The 18950-nt window shown below is 33.9% G+C and overlaps 2 protein-coding genes across 2 annotated transcripts; both read right to left on the bottom strand.

Moving 5' to 3' along the window:
• Window positions 1-7876: 7876 nt before the first annotated feature.
• LOC106798759 (uncharacterized) lies at window positions 7877-8668 on the bottom strand. Its single transcript, XM_014775929.1, has 2 exons — window positions 8438-8668; window positions 7877-8335 (listed from the first exon to the last, which is right to left on the bottom strand). The coding sequence occupies exons 1-2, from the start codon at window positions 8666-8668 to the stop codon at window positions 7877-7879; spliced, it is 690 nt and encodes a 229-aa protein (XP_014631415.1).
• Window positions 8669-17075: 8407 nt separating this feature from the next.
• On the bottom strand, window positions 17076-17663 carry LOC102664387 (uncharacterized). The gene has a single exon (XM_006580591.1). It carries the CDS (start codon window positions 17661-17663, stop codon window positions 17076-17078), a length of 588 nt encoding a protein of 195 aa, XP_006580654.1.
• Between the last annotated feature and the right edge of the window lie 1287 nt (window positions 17664-18950).

Raw genomic sequence — 18950 nt, 5'->3', positions numbered from 1 at the left:
AAAAAATATTAAAGATAAAATATTATTGATAACATTCTCTTGAACTTTTAAGTAAATAAAAAAATTAAAATTTAACTGCTTACTAACATTTAGGTCATGAATTTTATCACTTTGATTCGTGAAGATATTTCTAGGCTTCAATTAATTATGTCTCACGTTACATATAAATAAATAGAATAGTCATCATCATATCTCATTATTTTAATATTTCTTATCCCTCAATTTTTTACCTTCATCTTCCACCCTTTCATACTGACTTTCATTGTTTACATTCTCTACTCTACTTGATCTTCTTACTTTGACTATCGATCATGTGTCTAACAATCGCATGGATCATTTCACCCATTTCACTTACACCTCTTTAGCATTTTTGAAATATTTCTCTCTCTACACTCAACTTCAAACTTGATTAAAAGAATGGAAAAATGACATGTTCTTTGTGTGTGCCACCAGAGGGTCACTGACCATGTATTATCCACTCAAGTCTTCAAATACTAAACCCTTGACTAACGATGTGGCAACCTCAAAGACCGGAAAAAAAGTTGGAGCAACATGTACTATATTTATCATATTGAAAGGGTATGTAAGCATATAGCTCTAACATTTTCATTTTCTCCCTTTCGTGATTCTCAGGTTTTTTTTATAAAATTGTTTTTTTCATTATTAATGTTGTTCAATAAAATAGATTAATTAAATAATCTAACATTTTAATATCATATAAGTTGACATCTTGATTGGGATCGAAGATCTGATTTGGAACCTTATAGAATTTTATTACTGATGTCCTAAATTTAGTTGATGCTAACTAATGCTATGTAATTGGGATGTGAAAAAAAACAATTTAGACTGAATTGGTTGATAATCAAATTAATTTTCACTTGAACTTGGTTTGGAAAAAAAAAGAATTGTACTGTGGTACAAAAGAAGCTCGATTAACCAATTTTCACTTGAACTAGTTCGATTATCGGAATTGTACAAAAACTGGTTCAAACTGAACCCATTTGTAATCTTTCTTTTAATACGTACAAAATCAACTTAAAAAAACAGTTTGAAAATCAATCTGGATTTGTTCAATTCTTAAAATCAATTTAAAACTTATTCAAAATCAATTCAGTTCATAACCGATTCTTTAAAATCAATTTGGTTTCGAACCAATTCACCAATTCAGTTCTCATATTTGGATTTAAAAATCAAACCAATTTGATTAATTCAATCCAGTTCAGTTGGTTTTTTTTTTCCAAATCAGTTGTTGCACACCTCTACTATGTAATCACTCATAAATTAGTTTTAGAGTTATAGTATACTTTAAATGATAGACATGGTAAGAGGAAGGTGAAAATATAAGGGATGAAGAATGGAAGTGAGGGGATATGATAATCTCTACACTAATAATTTACATAAAACATGAGACTTAATTAAAAATTTGAAACTACTTTGAAGGAGCAAAATGACAGTAAGTGATTATGTTCATGCACCTAAATGTTAATAAGTTGTTAAATTCAAAGGTTAAAATGACAATAAGTAATTAAATTCAAAAACTTGCTTGAAAAGTCAACAATCAAATACTGAGAATCACATTATAATCGTTAATTGTCGCATGTCTTTCACGTGTACACAAAATGTGCCATGTAAACAAGGGCGTTAAAGGTAATTTAATTTTGAAATAAATGGTGACAATTTTTTAATCATAAAAAATCGTATTATAAAATTTTTAAACCGATGATAAAAATCTAAAATAAAATTTTTAATATATAAGAGATTTGATGTAATTTTTTTTTATCAAGAATCAAAAATAATTTTTTTAATTTATTAAAGATCCAAAATATATTTTAGCCTAAAATTTTTTAATAACATTTAATTTCCTTAAAAAATATACGTTATAAATTTCTATAGATCGTGCTCGAGCGTAACCAGATCACCCAAAGGGTTCAATGACAAACTGGTTTAGTCAGTTTGCTAGCTTGTATGCGTCTTTAACGCTACAGCCCAAACTCGAATCAGGCCTCCTAGAATTAATCTATTAGTTAGTCCTGTTCACAACCCAAAAAGTACCCCTGAAGGGGCATTGCTACATGCACCCAGCAGAATTATTGGTACACCTATTAATTTTGCGATTTTCCCATTTTACGTATTAGCTTGTCTGTATGAAATTTACGGATTAGTCTAAACAGGGGTCGAACCTTTGACTTTCAGGTTATTAGCATGACATTCTAACCAACTGAACTAATAGTCCAATTATGTTATCAAATAAATAATGTTGTTATATATAACACTAAAATTTCTAATATATATTTAATGTGCATGTAAATTTAAATAATAAATTTATGGTAATTAATTTTGATATAACTCATACGAATTATTTAATCTGTATATTTTTTATAAATAAAAAATATTTACTATTAAAAAAATTAATTTATTAAAAAATTTAAAAAAACACTTACGAATCACATAATCCGTATGAGTTATATGGATTATGTAATCCATAAAAATAAAAAACACTTAAGAATATTTTTGGAATTTTGTTTTAATGTTGGGTGCACAAGTAATATGTCTGGTGCACCTACCGAAGCCACCCTAAAGTTATTCGGGGATACAGGATTATTGGATTGAAGGTTCATCAAGCCCAACTGATGATCAAACTCTAGAATATTTCCTCGTTACTCAAAATATTTAGATAGCTCATTTTAATCAACTTTTAGTTTTTTTATTAATTGAAAAGTTTATTTTATTATTTGATAAAAAAAATTAGTAATTTTTTAGATAATTCGTTATTTGAAGTAATATTTTTAAAATGCTACTTTATAGCTTTTAGTTTTTTATCCTTAATATATTTATTAAATTTCTTGATTATTCTTTTTAAATAAATTATGATTTTATTATTGTCTGTTATTTTATATTTTTCAGTTATTTCATCACCTAATTTCACTTATAATTCAAAAAATTAGCTTTTTAACTTCTAAGTAATTTTTTAAAGTAATTTTTCAGTTAATTTTATTAAATATAACTAAATTACAAAGTTCACAAGAGTCTTCCAATTGATAATTTGATATAATTACTTGATAGTAAGAGGAAAGGAGGACATAAGACATGCTCAAATTGAGATTAACAGTGCTCCATCTTTTTTCCACCTAACAAATCTAATAAATAAAAGGAAAAAAAAAACAACACCCATTTAACGAAAACAATGGTTTTAGATTTAGAGGGATGAAAATAAAAAAAATTAACCAAAAACTAAAATAAAACTCGCTTTTTCTAAAAGCTAACAAAAATATATTTAACTCTAAGAATATTCACTTCAGAATTTTCTAACACTACTGCAATCTAAAATCTCATTGGCGCATCTGTCGAAAGACTTATTATTTTGTGAACCTTATGCAACTAGTATTACTTTTAGAACTCTCCATCTCACATGTGGTAGTATGTCTCAATTGACATTTCATTCGTCTTCTTATTTGTAACTAAGTTATAATACAAATTAAACAATATAACTACTGTATTTGTTTTTATAATATTTTTTATCACTATGTTTTGATAAGCACAAAAATAATTAAGGGTATAATTAAATGAATTTTTAAAATTTAATGAAACTATGGTTATGCATGATGAACTAAAGCTTCAAAGAAGAGAGGAAAAACTGAAGATCAGTTGCACAAAATGAATGAATGATCTATTGATCAATTATTGAAACTTTTGTATTGTATGTAGTATTATAACAAGAGTGTTTATACAACAGTTAGTTAGGAGAGCTATAACAGAAATAACTAACTTTACAGCTTAGCACTAATTAGCTGTTGACAACTCATCTTAGACTAACTAACTATTACAACTCAGCACTAACTAAACTTAGTTAACTAAACTGAATAGGTAGTTAATCTGTCAAGATCCCCTTGCAAGCTGGAGAATGTATGCCAAACATTTTGTTGGGTAATCAATGCTCTTACAAATAAAGTTACTTACACCCACAAAGGATTGTGAAAACACAACAAATATTACAACGTAGGAAAAATAATAACAAATACAAGAATTTAACGTGGTTCAACATCTCTTGCCTACGTCCACAGAATCATCTCAAAAATATTTCATTATCACACAAATAATTACAAGATTGTAACTCACCATAAATAGTGTATCACTCTACAAACCCGAGTATCCCACTTAATGGTTACAAGAAATGATAACACTCTCACAAAAAAACAATTTTCTCCCAACAAAGTGACTTTGTTTCACAAATTTCTCTTCTCACACACTTTCTCTTCATGTGTATCTTCTCCACTAATTCTCTTCTTTATTTATAGTGAAGATTGCCACCAATTATAATAAATAAGTTTTCTCGAAAGTTGAAACAAAAATAACTTTTAATGCATCCATATAAATAAGTTTCATCTAGTAAAATGCAATATTTCACTTTGCATTTAAATCAACTAAACCTTAGTGATAAAAAATCAATTCTCACTATGCATTTAATGCACATTATCTTTTGGCTTGAAACTCTACACATTCCCAGCTCAGAATGAAGAAGTTGAAAAGGACCCGATGGAAATGCTTTGGTGTAGATGTCAACTAGTTGATGGCAAGAAGAAATAGGTAACAACTTTAGTGGACCAACATTGGATTTTCATGAACAATATGACAATCAATTTTGATATGTTTTGTTCGCTCATGGAAAACTAGATTAGCAGCAATGCAAAGAGCAATTTTTTTTATCACAATTCAACAAAGCAAGACAAATGAAAGGAACATGAATATATTCGAGGAGATATGTGAACCATTGTAGTTCACAAGTTGTGCTAGCAAGAGCACAATATTCTGCTTCAGAGGAGCTACGAGATATTGTGGATTGTTTCTTCGATCTCTAAGAAATGAGATATGAACCAGGATAAATTGAGAAGCCATTAATGGAGTGAGCTGGGAGTATCAACACATCCAGCCCAATTGGAATCACTGAAAGCCTTTAGTTGACAGTGTTGTTGGTTGGAAAAAAAAAAGAATAGAACCAGGGGAAGTTTTAATGACTCTTAAAAAACAAGATGCTGCTTGTTGGTGTGCAGAAATAGGTTGTCCTACAAATTGACTGAAATGTTGCACAACGTGTAATATCAGGTCTTGTGTTAGTGAAATACACCAATCTACCAATAAGATGTTTGTAAGAAGAAGCCAGTGAATCAGACAAAGGAGTTCCTGAATCATGGTGAAGACAAGTACTATAGTCCATAGGGATGTTGACTGACCGAGAACCCAACATGCCAGAATTAGTGAGAATTTCAAATGCATAGTTACGTTGACAAATATTAATGCCATAAGAACTACAAGCAACTTGAAAACCAAGGAAAAACTTCAAGTTTTTGAAATCCTTAATTTTCAAAGCAGTATCAAGTTTGCGGGTTGTTGAATGATCGACAAGTGTACCGATTCGCACAAGTAATATATAAAACGGTAAGACCGAGTATCGTATCCACATGGAATTTGTTTCACCTAGACTATATATATTCAGTATGTAAACACTTTTAAAGCTTGAAATAAAACAAATATTGAGTGTGAATTGAGTTCTGCACTATTAAACTATTTGAACAAAAATAAAATATTCAAAGCTATAAAATGTGACAACTATCAAGATAAATGCGTTGGGGAGTGTCCTACTGAATTTTCTCTTGCTGTATAAAATGTTTTTTCTCTATTTAACGTTATCCTAGTGTTCTTACACTGGGAAAATACTCAAACCAAGATTCCTCACATGAATGAGCCTAGCTCTCTTGGCCTTTGTTCTTGATTCCTCAACAAACTTGTTCTAAAAGAGTTGCACTAAGCCTTCAGCGTAAAATATACAAGATCGCTACACTCCATTCCTAGACATAAAGATTTCTATCTTGCTCTATCAAGTTCTAAGGTTTTAAAGCATTTTCCAATACTAAAAAGCCTAACTACACATACAAATGGGTGATCAAGCCACAAGCATGTAAAATAAGCATAAATAGAAGCAAAGAACACATAAAAATAACATTAAATAGATAATAAGAATATTACATCAAGAGTTTCAGTAGTAACTCCCCAACAAAGAGGCTCTAGCCTTTGCTCATCCAATGCTTCAAAGAAGCTTTTGGATGACCCCTTTATCATTAAAAATCATGCTTAACACCTTACTTTAGAAGTCTCAAGTGAGTTAAAACCTAACTACATGCATTGATTAACAAATAAAATGATTGAGAAAATTAAGAAAAAGGCTGGGTTGCCTCCCAGTAAGCGCTTCTTTAACGTCACTAGCTTGACGTTTGTTACCTCTAAGGGTCTTGTAACACCTTAGCCCTGGCCACCAGAGCTGTCTCATTCTCAATCTTCTCCATCTTGGAACATACATTTTGGTCATATGAATGTTTCACTGTATCAAACAAATTGAAAGTAACCTTCTAATCATCTACACTTATCTCAAGGTTACCATTTCCTATATCAACCACATAATTGGTTGTCAACATGAACGGACGGCCTAGAATCAGTGGAATTTCAACGTCTTCTTTAGTATTCATGATCATAAAATCTGTAGGGAAAGTGAAGTGACATACTTTGACCAATACATCCTCCACTACACCATACGGCCTTGTGATTGAGCGATTCACTAGCTGCAGTGTCATTCTAGTTGGTAGGATTTCCAACTCTTCTATCCTTCTGCACATGGATAGGGGCATTAAATGTATGCTAGCCCTAAGTCAATAAGCGCCTTTCCAACTAACACAACACCAATTGAGCAAGGAATGGTAACACTCCCTGGATCCTTATATTTTGGTGGAAGGATCCTCTGAATGACAACACTACAATTGCCTTCCACCACAATGTTGTCACTGTGGATATATTTGCCCTTCTTTGTCAACAGATCTTTGAGAAACTTGGAGTAGAGTGACATCTGTTGCAAGGCTTCTCCAAACGGAATAGTGATATCTAATTTCTTGAAAATATCAAGGAAACGAGCAAAGTTCCGTTCCTTGTCCTTCTTAGACGACACGAAGGGATATGGTGCTTCCTTTCCAGAGTTGGGGATAGCCTCTTTCTTCTTTTCTCTCGCATGTTCACTCTTAGTCTTTTTTCCTCCTTACTATCTCTTTTTTTTTTGTATTTTTTTCATTTTCTTCTTCCTGATCTTCATTTATTTTTCTCTCCTCTATTTGATCTCTTTCCTTTTCTTTTTCTCCCTCAGCTCCTAACTCTTTTTCTTCATTAGTCCTACTCTCATTCTCCACAATTAGCTCCCGTTTGCTTCTGGTCATGATAGTCTTGCATTCTTCCTTGGGATTTTTCTCAGTATTAGCTCCAAAACCTCCAAAAGAACTCTAAGCTATTTGCTTGGCCAGCTACCTCACTTGGATCTCATCTTTTTTTCTGAATACAAGAAAAAATTCATTTCAATTTCAATTATTTTTATAAGATAAAATCTATCTATATCGATTTTATCTTATAGAAATAATTGAAAAATGCATTCAATTATGTCTTCGCGTATCAAATATTTTCTTTTCTTAATGGCTGATTCAGTGCTCTTATGATTAGACATTGAAACCTGCATAAATTGAGCCAAAGTTTCTTCCAACTTGGTGGTCCTCTCATACAAGTTAGGCCCTTGATTAGGGGGTTTGTTGGAAGGTCCTCCTTGATCTTTGTTAAATTGGTTCCCTGGATGTGACCTCCATCCTTGCCCTTGATTTTGATTGAAGTTCCCTCCTTGCTGGTAACCTGAAAAGCCACTTGAATGAAATCCCTGTCTGTTTTGATTCCCCATGTAGTTTACCTCTTTGGCTGAATCATCTTGGGGTATACAACAACTGGATTCATGAGCTCCTCCATAAATACTACAGCCTCCCACTTGCATAACAACTGAATGAGAGGGCTGAACCACTTATAGCTGTGTTGGCAATTTGATGCGTGTTTCTGTAAGTGATTCCAACTGCTTGGCTAATAGCTTATTATGTGCCAACAGTGCATCTTGTGAAAAGAGTTTCAACAGGCTTCGTTTGGTGGATATATGAGTTCTATCATGCAAGATAGCATGATCATTAGCAGCCATGTTCTCAATGAGCTCCATTGCTTCCTCTGGAGTTTTCAACTTAATCTTTCCTCCAGCAGAAGCATCTAACAATTGCCTGGACTGTGGTCTCAAACCATCAATGAAGATATTCAACTGAATAGGTTCAGTGAATCCATGAGTAGGTGTCTTCCTCAGCAAGCCACAAAATCGTTTTAGCGCTTCACTCAAAGACTCATCCGAAAACTGATGGGATGAGGAAATGGCTGCTTTACCCTCAGTTGTCTTTGATTCTGGGAAATACTTTTTCAGAAATTTCTCTACTACTTCCTCCTATGTCTTCAAGTTGTTCCCCTTGAAAAAATGCAACCATTTCTTTGCTTCACCCGCTAAAGAGAATGAAAACAAGCTCAACCTTATTGTATCTTCTAGCACCCTTGCGATCTTCACTATATTGCAAATTTCTATGTAAGTTGCAAGGTGTGCATAAGGGTCTTCATTGGACAGGCCAGGGAATAAGTTTCCTTGAATCAGCTGGATCAAGGAATGTGGATAGGAAATGTTGTGTGCTTCAACTTCCGGCCGCGCAATGCTTGTGAAAATTTTTGGCACGGTGGAGCTAGAGTAATCCTCAAGAGTAACCCTTTGTGGTTGCTCGTCCACCATGATATGAGCTTCCGATGCAGTGACTTTGGATTCCCTCAAGTTTGTTGGAAATGATGAAAATGATTCGGATGAAAGAGTGCTCTCAGTGCTTGGCTAGACTGTCCTCTCTTGTAAAGCCTTCCTCCTTCTCTCTGCGTTGTTTCTCCTACAAGTAGCTTCAATCTCCAAGTCTAGTGGAGCTAAATCCCCTACTGAAGAATTACCTCGCATACAAGAAGTAACTAAACAGAGCAACAATTAACCAAGTCAAGAGAAAAAAAAATCAAAGAATAAAGAATACATGTTTCCAAACTAAAGTATACTATCTAAGTGGAAAGAAATTCCCCAGCAACGGCGCTAAAAACTTGTTGAACGATCGGCAAGTGTATCGATTCACACAAGTAGTATATAAAACGGTAAGACCGAGTATCATATCCACAGGGAATTTGTTTCACCTAGACTATATATATTCAGTATGTAAACACTTTTAAAGCTTGAAATAAAACAAATATTGAGTGTGAATTGAGTTCCACACTATTAAACTATTTGAACAAAAACAAAATATTCAAAGCTATAAAATGTGACAACTATCAAGATAAATGCGTTGGGGAGTGTCCTACTGAATTTTCTCTTGCTGTATAAAATGTTTTTTTCTCTATTTAACGTTATCCTAGTGTTCTTACACTGAGAAAATACTCAAACCACGATTCCTCACATGAATGAGCCTAGCTCTCTTAGCCTTTGTTCTTGATTCCTCAACAAACTTGTTCTAAAAGAGTTGCACTAAGCTTATAGTGTAAAATATACTAGATCGCTGCACTCTATTCCTAGACATACAGATTTCTAGCTTGCTTTATCAAGTTCTAAGGTTTTAAAGCATTTTCCAATACTAAAAAGCCTAACTACACATACAAATGGGTGATCAAGCCACAAGCATGTAAAATAAACATAGATAGAAGCAAAGAACACAGAAAAATAACATTAAATAGATAATAAGAGTATTACATCAAGAGTTTCAGTAGTAACTCCCCAACAAAGAGGCTCTAGCCTTCCATTACAAGCAAAGCTTCAAAATACAAGAAGAAAGCTATTTTTGGTGAAAGAAAAATGGAAGAAAATGATGGAGAATGTCTTCTCCAACCTCTTAACCCTAAATCTCTTTGTTTTTCACGAAGCCAAGATCTCCTTGTTGCTCTCCACCAGTTGTTGTTTTTTTAGTTCCACCAACTTCAGTGTTTTAAAGGCTCTTGGATTTCTCAGCTTTCGTAGGCTCGTTCAGCGAGCATGTCTCGCTGAGCGAGAGTTAGTGAAAATTCGCTAAGCGAGCTTAGGCGCGCTAAACGCGCGAAGAGACAACATCCTCATTGGGCGGGCTGGCTGCGCGCTGGGCGCACAAATCTCTGACTTATCCTCTTATAGGGTTTCCCATCCGCTAAGCGAGCTGGATGCCTCGCTAAGCGGATGCATCTCACTTAGCCAATCTGGCTTGCTAAGCGAGTCATCAGCAGCTTTTACCTTCTCTTCTTTGGCCTGGAATTGAGTTGGATTCAACATTAGGTCACAAAAAATGGAGTTTCTACTCTATAAAATCACACAATAAAGAAAATATGTATAATTTCTACAAAAAGAACCATAAATTGGAGGTACATTGCTATTTCCTTGCAAATTTTCAATACCAAACTAACTCTTGAATAGCAACTAGCACGGGTGATATAAGCAATTTCAGAAGAATCGTTCCTAGTAAGTACAATATCCTTAACATAAACTAGAAGTGTAGTGAAAGGAGCAACATTAGTTTTTATGAATAGGGAATGATTAGAAGGTTATTTAGTGTAATCTTGTAGCAATAGAAATGAAGAGAGTCGTGAATACCATTGACGAATGGCTTGTTTGAGGCCATAAAGAGATCATTGTAGATGACAAACTTGGCTTGCTTTAGAAGATGAGACACTTGGAGGGAGTTGCATATACACTTCTTCATCGAGGTTGTCATTCAAGAAGGTGTTATTGATATCCAATTGTTTGAGATGCCAGTTATGTATAGTTGCAAGTGCAAGTAAGAGGCGAACAATTGTGATTTTTGGGAGAAAAAGTATCCAAGTAATCTAAACCTTCTAATTTAGTATAACCCTTGGCCACTAAACAAGCTTTGTATTGTTCTATACTGCCATCTGCTCGATGTTTAATCTTGTACACCCAACGACAACCAATGGTATTTGTTTGGTGGGAGATCACTAATAACCCATGTATTATTTGCTTCTAAAGCATTAATTTCCTTTTTCATGGCTTTAACCCAACAATCATGTTTGGAGGCCTCATTAGATGACCTTGGTTTTGTGACTAAAGTAATAGACATGACAAAACTATGATAACATGGTGAAAGCTTTGAATAAGAGAGAACTAAAGATAAAGGATAGCGACTACCTGAAGGATTATTGGCATTAGTTGATGTAAAGATAGAATGGTAATCATTGTATCGGGCATGTCTATGTTTTTCACCTTAAGAACAACAAGGTACAAAATTAAGGGTAAGTGAGGAAGACTTTTGAGGAGAGCTAGGTTGAGAATATGCCTCTGGGACAGATGTAATTGGTTCATCCTCAGAAGATAGCTCCTCAAAGATGAGAGGTTAAGGGGATGAAAAGGAGGGAGAAAGGAGAGTGTGGATGTCTCTAAGTTGTGTTTTGGCATATGGAAAACAATCCTCATGAAAAATAATGTTCCTGAAAGTGGTAATGGCTCAAGTTGTTAAATTGAAAGTGACATAACCCTTAGTATTGGGTTTAGAACCAAGAAAGATACAAGGGTCAACACGAGCTAGGGTCGAGTTTGTTTTTGTGAGAACTCAAAGTGCTAATGTAACACAAGCATCCAAAAACTTTAAGAGATGAAATATCAAACAATTTGTCATAAAGTTTTTGGTATGGTGCTAGATTATTTGGAAAAAGGGGTTGGTAGACAATTAATGAGATGTGTTGCATGTGTGACAACAAAGGACCAAAATATGAGAGGTAAATGAGAATGAAAAAGTAAAACATGTGTGACATTTAAGAGATGTTGATACTTTCTTTCAACAATACCATTTGTTGTGGTGTTTCAACACATGAGGTTTGATGAATAATCCCTTTTGATGTGTAAAATTGAAACATGATGAATTTTGCACCATTATCACTTCAAATAGTTTTTACTTTTGTATCAAATTGATTTTCAACACAAGTAATAAAGGTTTGTAGATGAGTTTGTGTTTCTGATTTCGAACACATGAGAATGACCCAAACAAATCTAGTGTGATAATCTACAATTGTAAGGAAATATTTGTGTCCATACATAGAAACAGTGGGGCATGGCCCCCATATGTCAACATGCAAAAGAATAAAGAAAGGGTTTGGAAGCATGAGAATTGCTAGTTGGAAAAGGTAATTTCCTTTGTTTAGCACGGTGACAAGCATCACAAACAAAATTTTTATCACTAAAAAGAGAAGGATAACATTGTTTCATAGTATGTATCCTATCATGAGAAGGGTGTCCAAAACAAAAATGCCATAAATAGATTGGCAGCTTATTATGAAATAAGGTTACATCATAGTAGACATTTGAAAGTGAAGATATTGCTGACTTGTATAGACCATTAATCACATCAACTAAACCAATCATCCTCTGAATGTTCACATCCTGTATGACACATTTGTTCAAAGAAAAAGTTAGTTTACAATTCAATGTTGAAACTAACTTAGAAATGGAAATAAGATTGAATGTAAAGCTGGGTAAGTAGAGGACATCAACCAAATATAAAGTTTCAAAGAACTTTACAATTCCAAAATGTGTAGCTAGAACTTGTTGACAATTAGGAAGCTTAACAACTATAGGAGGAATTTGTTTATATGAAGTATAGAATTCCAAAGATGATGGAACATGATCAGTTGCCCCTTAATCTAATATCTAGGAAGCATGAGATTGCTTATTAATTGTGCAGGTAATAGGAAGAATGTTACCTACAACAGATGTATTAGGTTCTTGAAAAGGAAATGTACCAATGTGGTTGATGTAAGGTGTTGCTATCATTGAGGTTCCTTGAATCAAAGCCAATAATGCTTGATATTGTTGTGGTGTGAAGTAGATATCCTGATATTCTTGTTTCTGTTGATCATCATTCTCTCCAACACTTGTGTTTCCATCAGTTATAGTGTTATTCACTGTAGCCCCTTGATTGTTCTTGTATGTAGGATGCTTAAGAGGAAAACCATGCTTCCGATAACACACAACAACAGTGTGACCAACTTTTCCATAATGACTACAAATTTTACCATTATTATTATTGTTGTTGTAGCCTCTGCCATATGAGCCTCGACCCCCTCCTCTACCAGCTCTAGAAGAAGGGAATCCATTTTTGCAATGACATACATCAACAATATGTCCTAACTTACCACAGCAAGGGCAAATTAACTACCTATTCAGTTCAGTTAACTAAGTTTAGCTAGTGGTGAGTTGTAATAGTTAGTTAGTCTAAGATGAGTTGTCAACAACTGGTTAGTGCTGAGTTGTAAAGTTAGTTATTTCTATTGTAGCTCTCCTAACTAATTGTTGTATAAATACTCTTGTAATAGATCATTCATTCATTCTGTGCAACTCTAAGTTTAATTTTTTTTCTTTTTTCTTCTTCTTCCTCGAAGCTTTAGTTCATCATGCATAACCATAGTTTCATCTGTTGGAAGAAGAAGAAGATTTTATTTCATTTGCCACTCAAAATACAAGAGTACGATCCCCTATTTATACTAAAATAGAGTGACCACTCACATAATTTGCTTATTCAAGAATACTAAATGCTCACATAATTGCTTATTCAAGACATTGTAACTCACAACCTTACAACTTTCATCTTCCACAATTTAAGGCTCATAAAACTTGTTATTATTATTTTTCTAATTAATATCTAACATCCTCCCTTAATTGGAAATTCTTCTGCACACCAAGTCTTGCTTGCAATCTTTGAAAATCTTCAAATTTGAGAGGCTTGGTGAAAATATCCGCAACTTGATCTTGAGTTTTCACATGAGTCAATTCTACTTCTTTCTTTGTAATGCACTCTCTAATGAAATGATACCTTGTATCTATATGCTTACTTCGTTCATGGAACACCAGATTCTTGGCAAGCTCTTGTGCAGATCTATTATCAACATAGATCTTTGTGCTTTCCTTTTGCAACAACTGAAGTTCCTCCAACAATCTTCTTAGCCAAATGGCATGACATGTGCAAGAAGTGGCAGCTACATACTCGGCTTCACAAGTAGAAAGTGTCACAATGCCTTGCTTCTTAGAACTCCATGTAAAAACACAATCACCCATAAAAAATACAAATCTGGTAGTACTTTTTCTATCATCAACATCTCCGGCAAAATCACTATCACAAAATCCCACAAGCTTATAGTTATTGGAGGGAGAATAAAACAATCCAAAATCAATTGTACCTTTCAAGTAACGAAGAATTCTTTTTGCGGCTTTTAGATGAGGAGAGGTAGGAGCCTCCATAAAGCGACACACAACTCCCACCGCATATAGAATATCGGGCCTTGTATTGGTTAGATACCTTAAACTCCCCACAAGACTCTTGAAGACCGTGGAGTCTACCTTCTCTTCTTCATCAAACTTTGATAACTTCAAGCCACCTTCCATAGGTGTGTTCACGGGATTGCAATCAAGCATATTAAATTTCTTCAACACTTCTTTTGTGTAGCTTTCTTGTGAGACAAAGATACCATTCTCCGTTTGCTTCACTTCCATTCCCAAGTAATATGACATGAGTCCCATATTTGTCATATCAAATTCACGAGACATGGACTCCTTGAAGTCTTCAAACAAATGTGGGTTATTGCCGGTAAAGATAAGGTCATCCACATAAAGACAAATAAATAAGACATCACCATTATTAAAAGTTTTAACATAAAGAGCATACTCATTTTGACAACGAACAAACCCATTGTCTTGGAAGTACTTGTCAATGCGAGTATTCCATGCCCTCGGTGCTTGCTTTAGACCATACAACGCCTTGTTCAATTTCAAGACTTTTCCTTCTTGACCTTCGATGAGAAAACCCATTGGTTGTTCAACAAAGACATCTTCTTCAAGATAGCCATTTAGAAATGCCGATTTTACATCAAGCTGAAAAATTCTCCACTTCATTTGAGCTGCCAAGGAAATAAGAAGACGAATGGTTTCCATGCGGGCAACCGGTGCAAACACTTCATCATAATCAACTCCATATTGTTGCTTATAACCTTTAGCTACAAGTCTTGCTTTGTGTCTCTCAACCTCTCATTTTGCATTCTTCTTGATTTTGAATACCCATTTGACTCCAATTGCTTCATGACCTTTGGGAAGGCTTGATAACTCCGAAGTGTTGTTCTTCTCAATGGCTTTGATTTCTTCTTCCATGGCTTGTCTCCACCTTTTGTCTTTCATTGCTTCATCAAAGTTTAAGGGTTCACTGTCAACAAAAAGACAAAACAAATCATTTATAACTTCAGTTTCATCATATAATTCTTGAATATTTCTCATTCTTCTTGGCCTTTCACTTGAACTCCCTTCGGAAGATGATGAGGCTTCATTGGTTGAAGGAGTTGGTGAAAGTGCTGGAGTTGAATCATTTGGAGTCAAGGCTTCTTCATCTATTTATTCAAAGTACGGGAAAAAATCATAAGTGTCTTCTTTCTCCTCCCAATTCCATGTGCCTTCTTCATAGAACTCGACATCTCGGCTCACAATTGTCTTTCCATTGTTTGGATTGTACAATTTGTAGCCTTTTGAGCTTGCATCATAGCCAATGAACACATGTTTCTCACTCCGATCATCAAGCTTGAATCTTCCTTGGTCGGGTACATGAGCATATGCAATGCTCCCAAATACTCTCAAGTGATCAACTCTTGGCTTCACTCCACTCCATGCTTCTTGTGGTGTTTGATCTTTGACATTCTTTGTTGGGGAGCGATTGGACAAATAAACGGCACATGCAACAGCTTCGGCCCAAAATTCCTTTGGCATATTTTTAGCCTTCAACATACATCTAGTCATATTAAGAATAGTTCTATTTTTTCTCTCCGCTACCCCATTTTGTTGTGGAGATCTAGGAACCGTTAGAGGGCGACGAATCCCATATTTTTCACAAAATTCATTAAATTCTTTTGATGTGAATTCGCCACCTCTATCGGATCTTAGAGCTTTGATTACGTAACCACTCTCCTTTTCCACAAGAGCTTTAAAATTTTTAAAAGCTACAAATGCCTCAGATTTTTGCTTTAGAAAATAAACCCAAGTCTTTCTACTATAATCATCAATAAAAAGCAAGAAATATTTATTGTTACCACATGAAGGAGGATTGATTGGGCCACACACATCGGTGTAAACAAGTTGGAGAGGCTCCTTTGCTCTTGAATTAGCTTCTTTTGGAAAACTCTTTCTTGCATGCTTTCCAAGGAGACATGCTTCACACAATTGATTAGGATGGTTGATGTGAGGCATCCCTTTCACCATCTTCTCCTCTCCTAAGGATTTTAGTGCTCCAAAATTCAAGTGTCCAAATCTCATATGCCAACACCATGATTCATCTTTTATGCTAGCCTTCAAACATTTTGCTTCATTGGTTTTAATGTTCAAAGTGAACATTCTATTTCTTGACATAAACACCTTGGCAATCAAATTAGAATTTTTTATCTCGAAGCCATAAACAACAATCTTTCATATGAATTTCATACCCCTTTTCAACAAGTTGTCCCAAACTCAAAATATTGCTTTTTAGTTTAGGAACATAGTAAACATCCGTGATTAATTTGTGAGCACCATCTTTTAAAGAAATTAAAATGGTACCTTTTCCTTGGATTTGCACCTTGGAAGAATCTCCAAAAGAAACATTTCCTTTCACCTTCTCATCAAGTTCCACAAATTTCTCTTTGCATCCACACATGTGATTGCTTGCTCCATTGTCAAGATACCATAAGCATTTGTCTTCCTTCTCACCATTATTAAGTGATAGTAGTAGTGTTGACTCTTCAACTTCTTTATCTTCTTTATCATCAACAAGATTGACCTTCTCTTCAACATTTGTTCTACACTCCCAAGAGTAATGGCCATATTTATGACAATTAAAACATTCAACATTAGATTTATCATACCTCCTTTCATATGTTTTTTCATAATTGTTTCTACCTCTTCCTCTTCCTCTTCCACGACTTCTAGTGGATTGATGGCTCCTCCATTCATTATTGTCAAAATTATCACGATCTCCTCTTCCTCCTTTTCCTTGGCCATGACCACGTCCACGACCACGTCCACGTGCTTTTTGACTACTTTCTCCTCCATTTTCTTTCAAAGAAGCTTTGGCTTTGAGGACTTGCTCCAATGACTCATCATGTCTTCTATTGAACCTTTCTTCATAGGCTTAAAGAGAACCCATCAATTGGTCTACGGTCATTGAGTCTAAATCCTTAGACTCTTCAATAGCACAAATCACATAATCAAATTTAGCGATTAAGGAGCGAAGGATCTTTTCCACCACACGAACATCTTCCATATTTTCTCCATAATGCTTCATTTGGTTCACAATAGCCAACACCTTGTTGCCAAAATCTGAGATAGATTCAGATTCCTTCATATGCAATGATTCAAACTCTCTACGTAGAGTTTGTAGGCGCACCTTTTTTACCTTATCAACTCCTTCAAGGGAGGTTTTCAAAATCTCCCATGCTTCTTTGGATGTGGTTGCATTTGACACCAACTCGAACATAGCTTCATCCAAACCTTGATGAATGAAAGTAAGTGCTTGTTGATCCTTCTTCTTTGACTTCAACAAAGTCTCCTTCTCATTTGGTGACAAAATAGCCTCATTTTGAGGTTGGGTATAACCTTTCTCTACAATCTCCCATGCATCTTGAGAACCTAATAAGACTTTCATGCGACGACACCAATTATCATAATTCTCTTTGGTAAGACGAGGGAATTGAAACATACTCAAGCCATTGCTTGCCATCTCTCAACTCACAAAGTATTTCTCTCTCACCTCACAAAGTGTTTCTCTCTCAACACTCTAGAACTCAAGCTCTGATGCCACTTTGTTGGAAGAAGAAGAAGATTTTATTTCATTTGCCACTCAAAATACAAGAGTATGATCCCCTATTTATACTAAAATAGAGTGAGCACTCACATAATTTATTTATTCAAGAATACTAAATGCTCACATAATTGCTTATTCAAGACATTATAACTTATAACCTTACAACTTTCATCTTCCACAATTTAAGGCTCATAAAACTTGTTATTATTATTTTTCTAATTAATATCTAAATCGAAGCTCTTCAAATGAGAACTCTACTGTGTTATTCTGATCTATTCTTGTACCTTTGCTTCCTTTCCTTCATTATAGATTTTCTTTCTAGCAAGATGAGCTCAAAATTTGATCAAACCCTAAATCCCCACCGTCCCTATTATTTGCATCCGAATGGAAATCCAGCTACTGCTTTGGTTTCACCGGGGCTAGATCCAACTAACTAACTATTATAACTCAGCATTAGCTTCACGTAGTTAACTAAATTGAATAGGTAGTTAATATGCCAAGAAAATGATAGACAAATACCACTTTTTTTATTCCAAAATTACAAATAAAAAATAAAAGAAATATGTTATTTTATTTCAATATTCAATATATAGCAATATCTTTTCATGATTAACACTTAAAAATCTTACTTTATAGAAAGATAACACGTGCTTAAATGTAAATTATACTTAATTTTGTCTAAAAAACTTAACGGTACATTTTATACAAATTTAAAACTCCAATTTAATTACAATGCATTCATAATATAATTTTTTATATTGTCATTAAATTTATTACTTTTTTATAATAACTACGTCTAAAATAATTTTTAATTGATTGATAATATAAAATATTTATATCTAATGTACAAGAAAACTAAACTCTTAAAATTAATTAATTTTAGTGTTAGATAAAGAGTTGTATATGTTATCACACTTTTTATAACACTTTTTTGTGATTCATTTTTTTCACACTTTTCTTTATTTTTCATTAATTCAATGTCGTATTCAAACTCTTGAACTTTGATGATTTGATAAAATATCAATAAACCACAAATTTCATAATTGTAAAAACTAAAGTTGATTTCTATACTTTTATTTATCAAAATATTCATTTTATCTCATAATTATAATAAATAAAAGGCTAAATTACATTTTTGTCTCCATATAATATCAGATTTATGGGTTTTGTCATCCTATTTCTAAATAAACCATTTTTATCTCA

Source organism: Glycine max, chromosome 5, assembly GCF_000004515.6.
Source record: "Glycine max cultivar Williams 82 chromosome 5, Glycine_max_v4.0, whole genome shotgun sequence".
NCBI lineage: Eukaryota > Viridiplantae > Streptophyta > Magnoliopsida > Fabales > Fabaceae > Glycine > Glycine max.
Note: the sequence above shows the minus strand (reverse complement) of the source record. Positions and strands in the feature narration are given on the sequence as shown.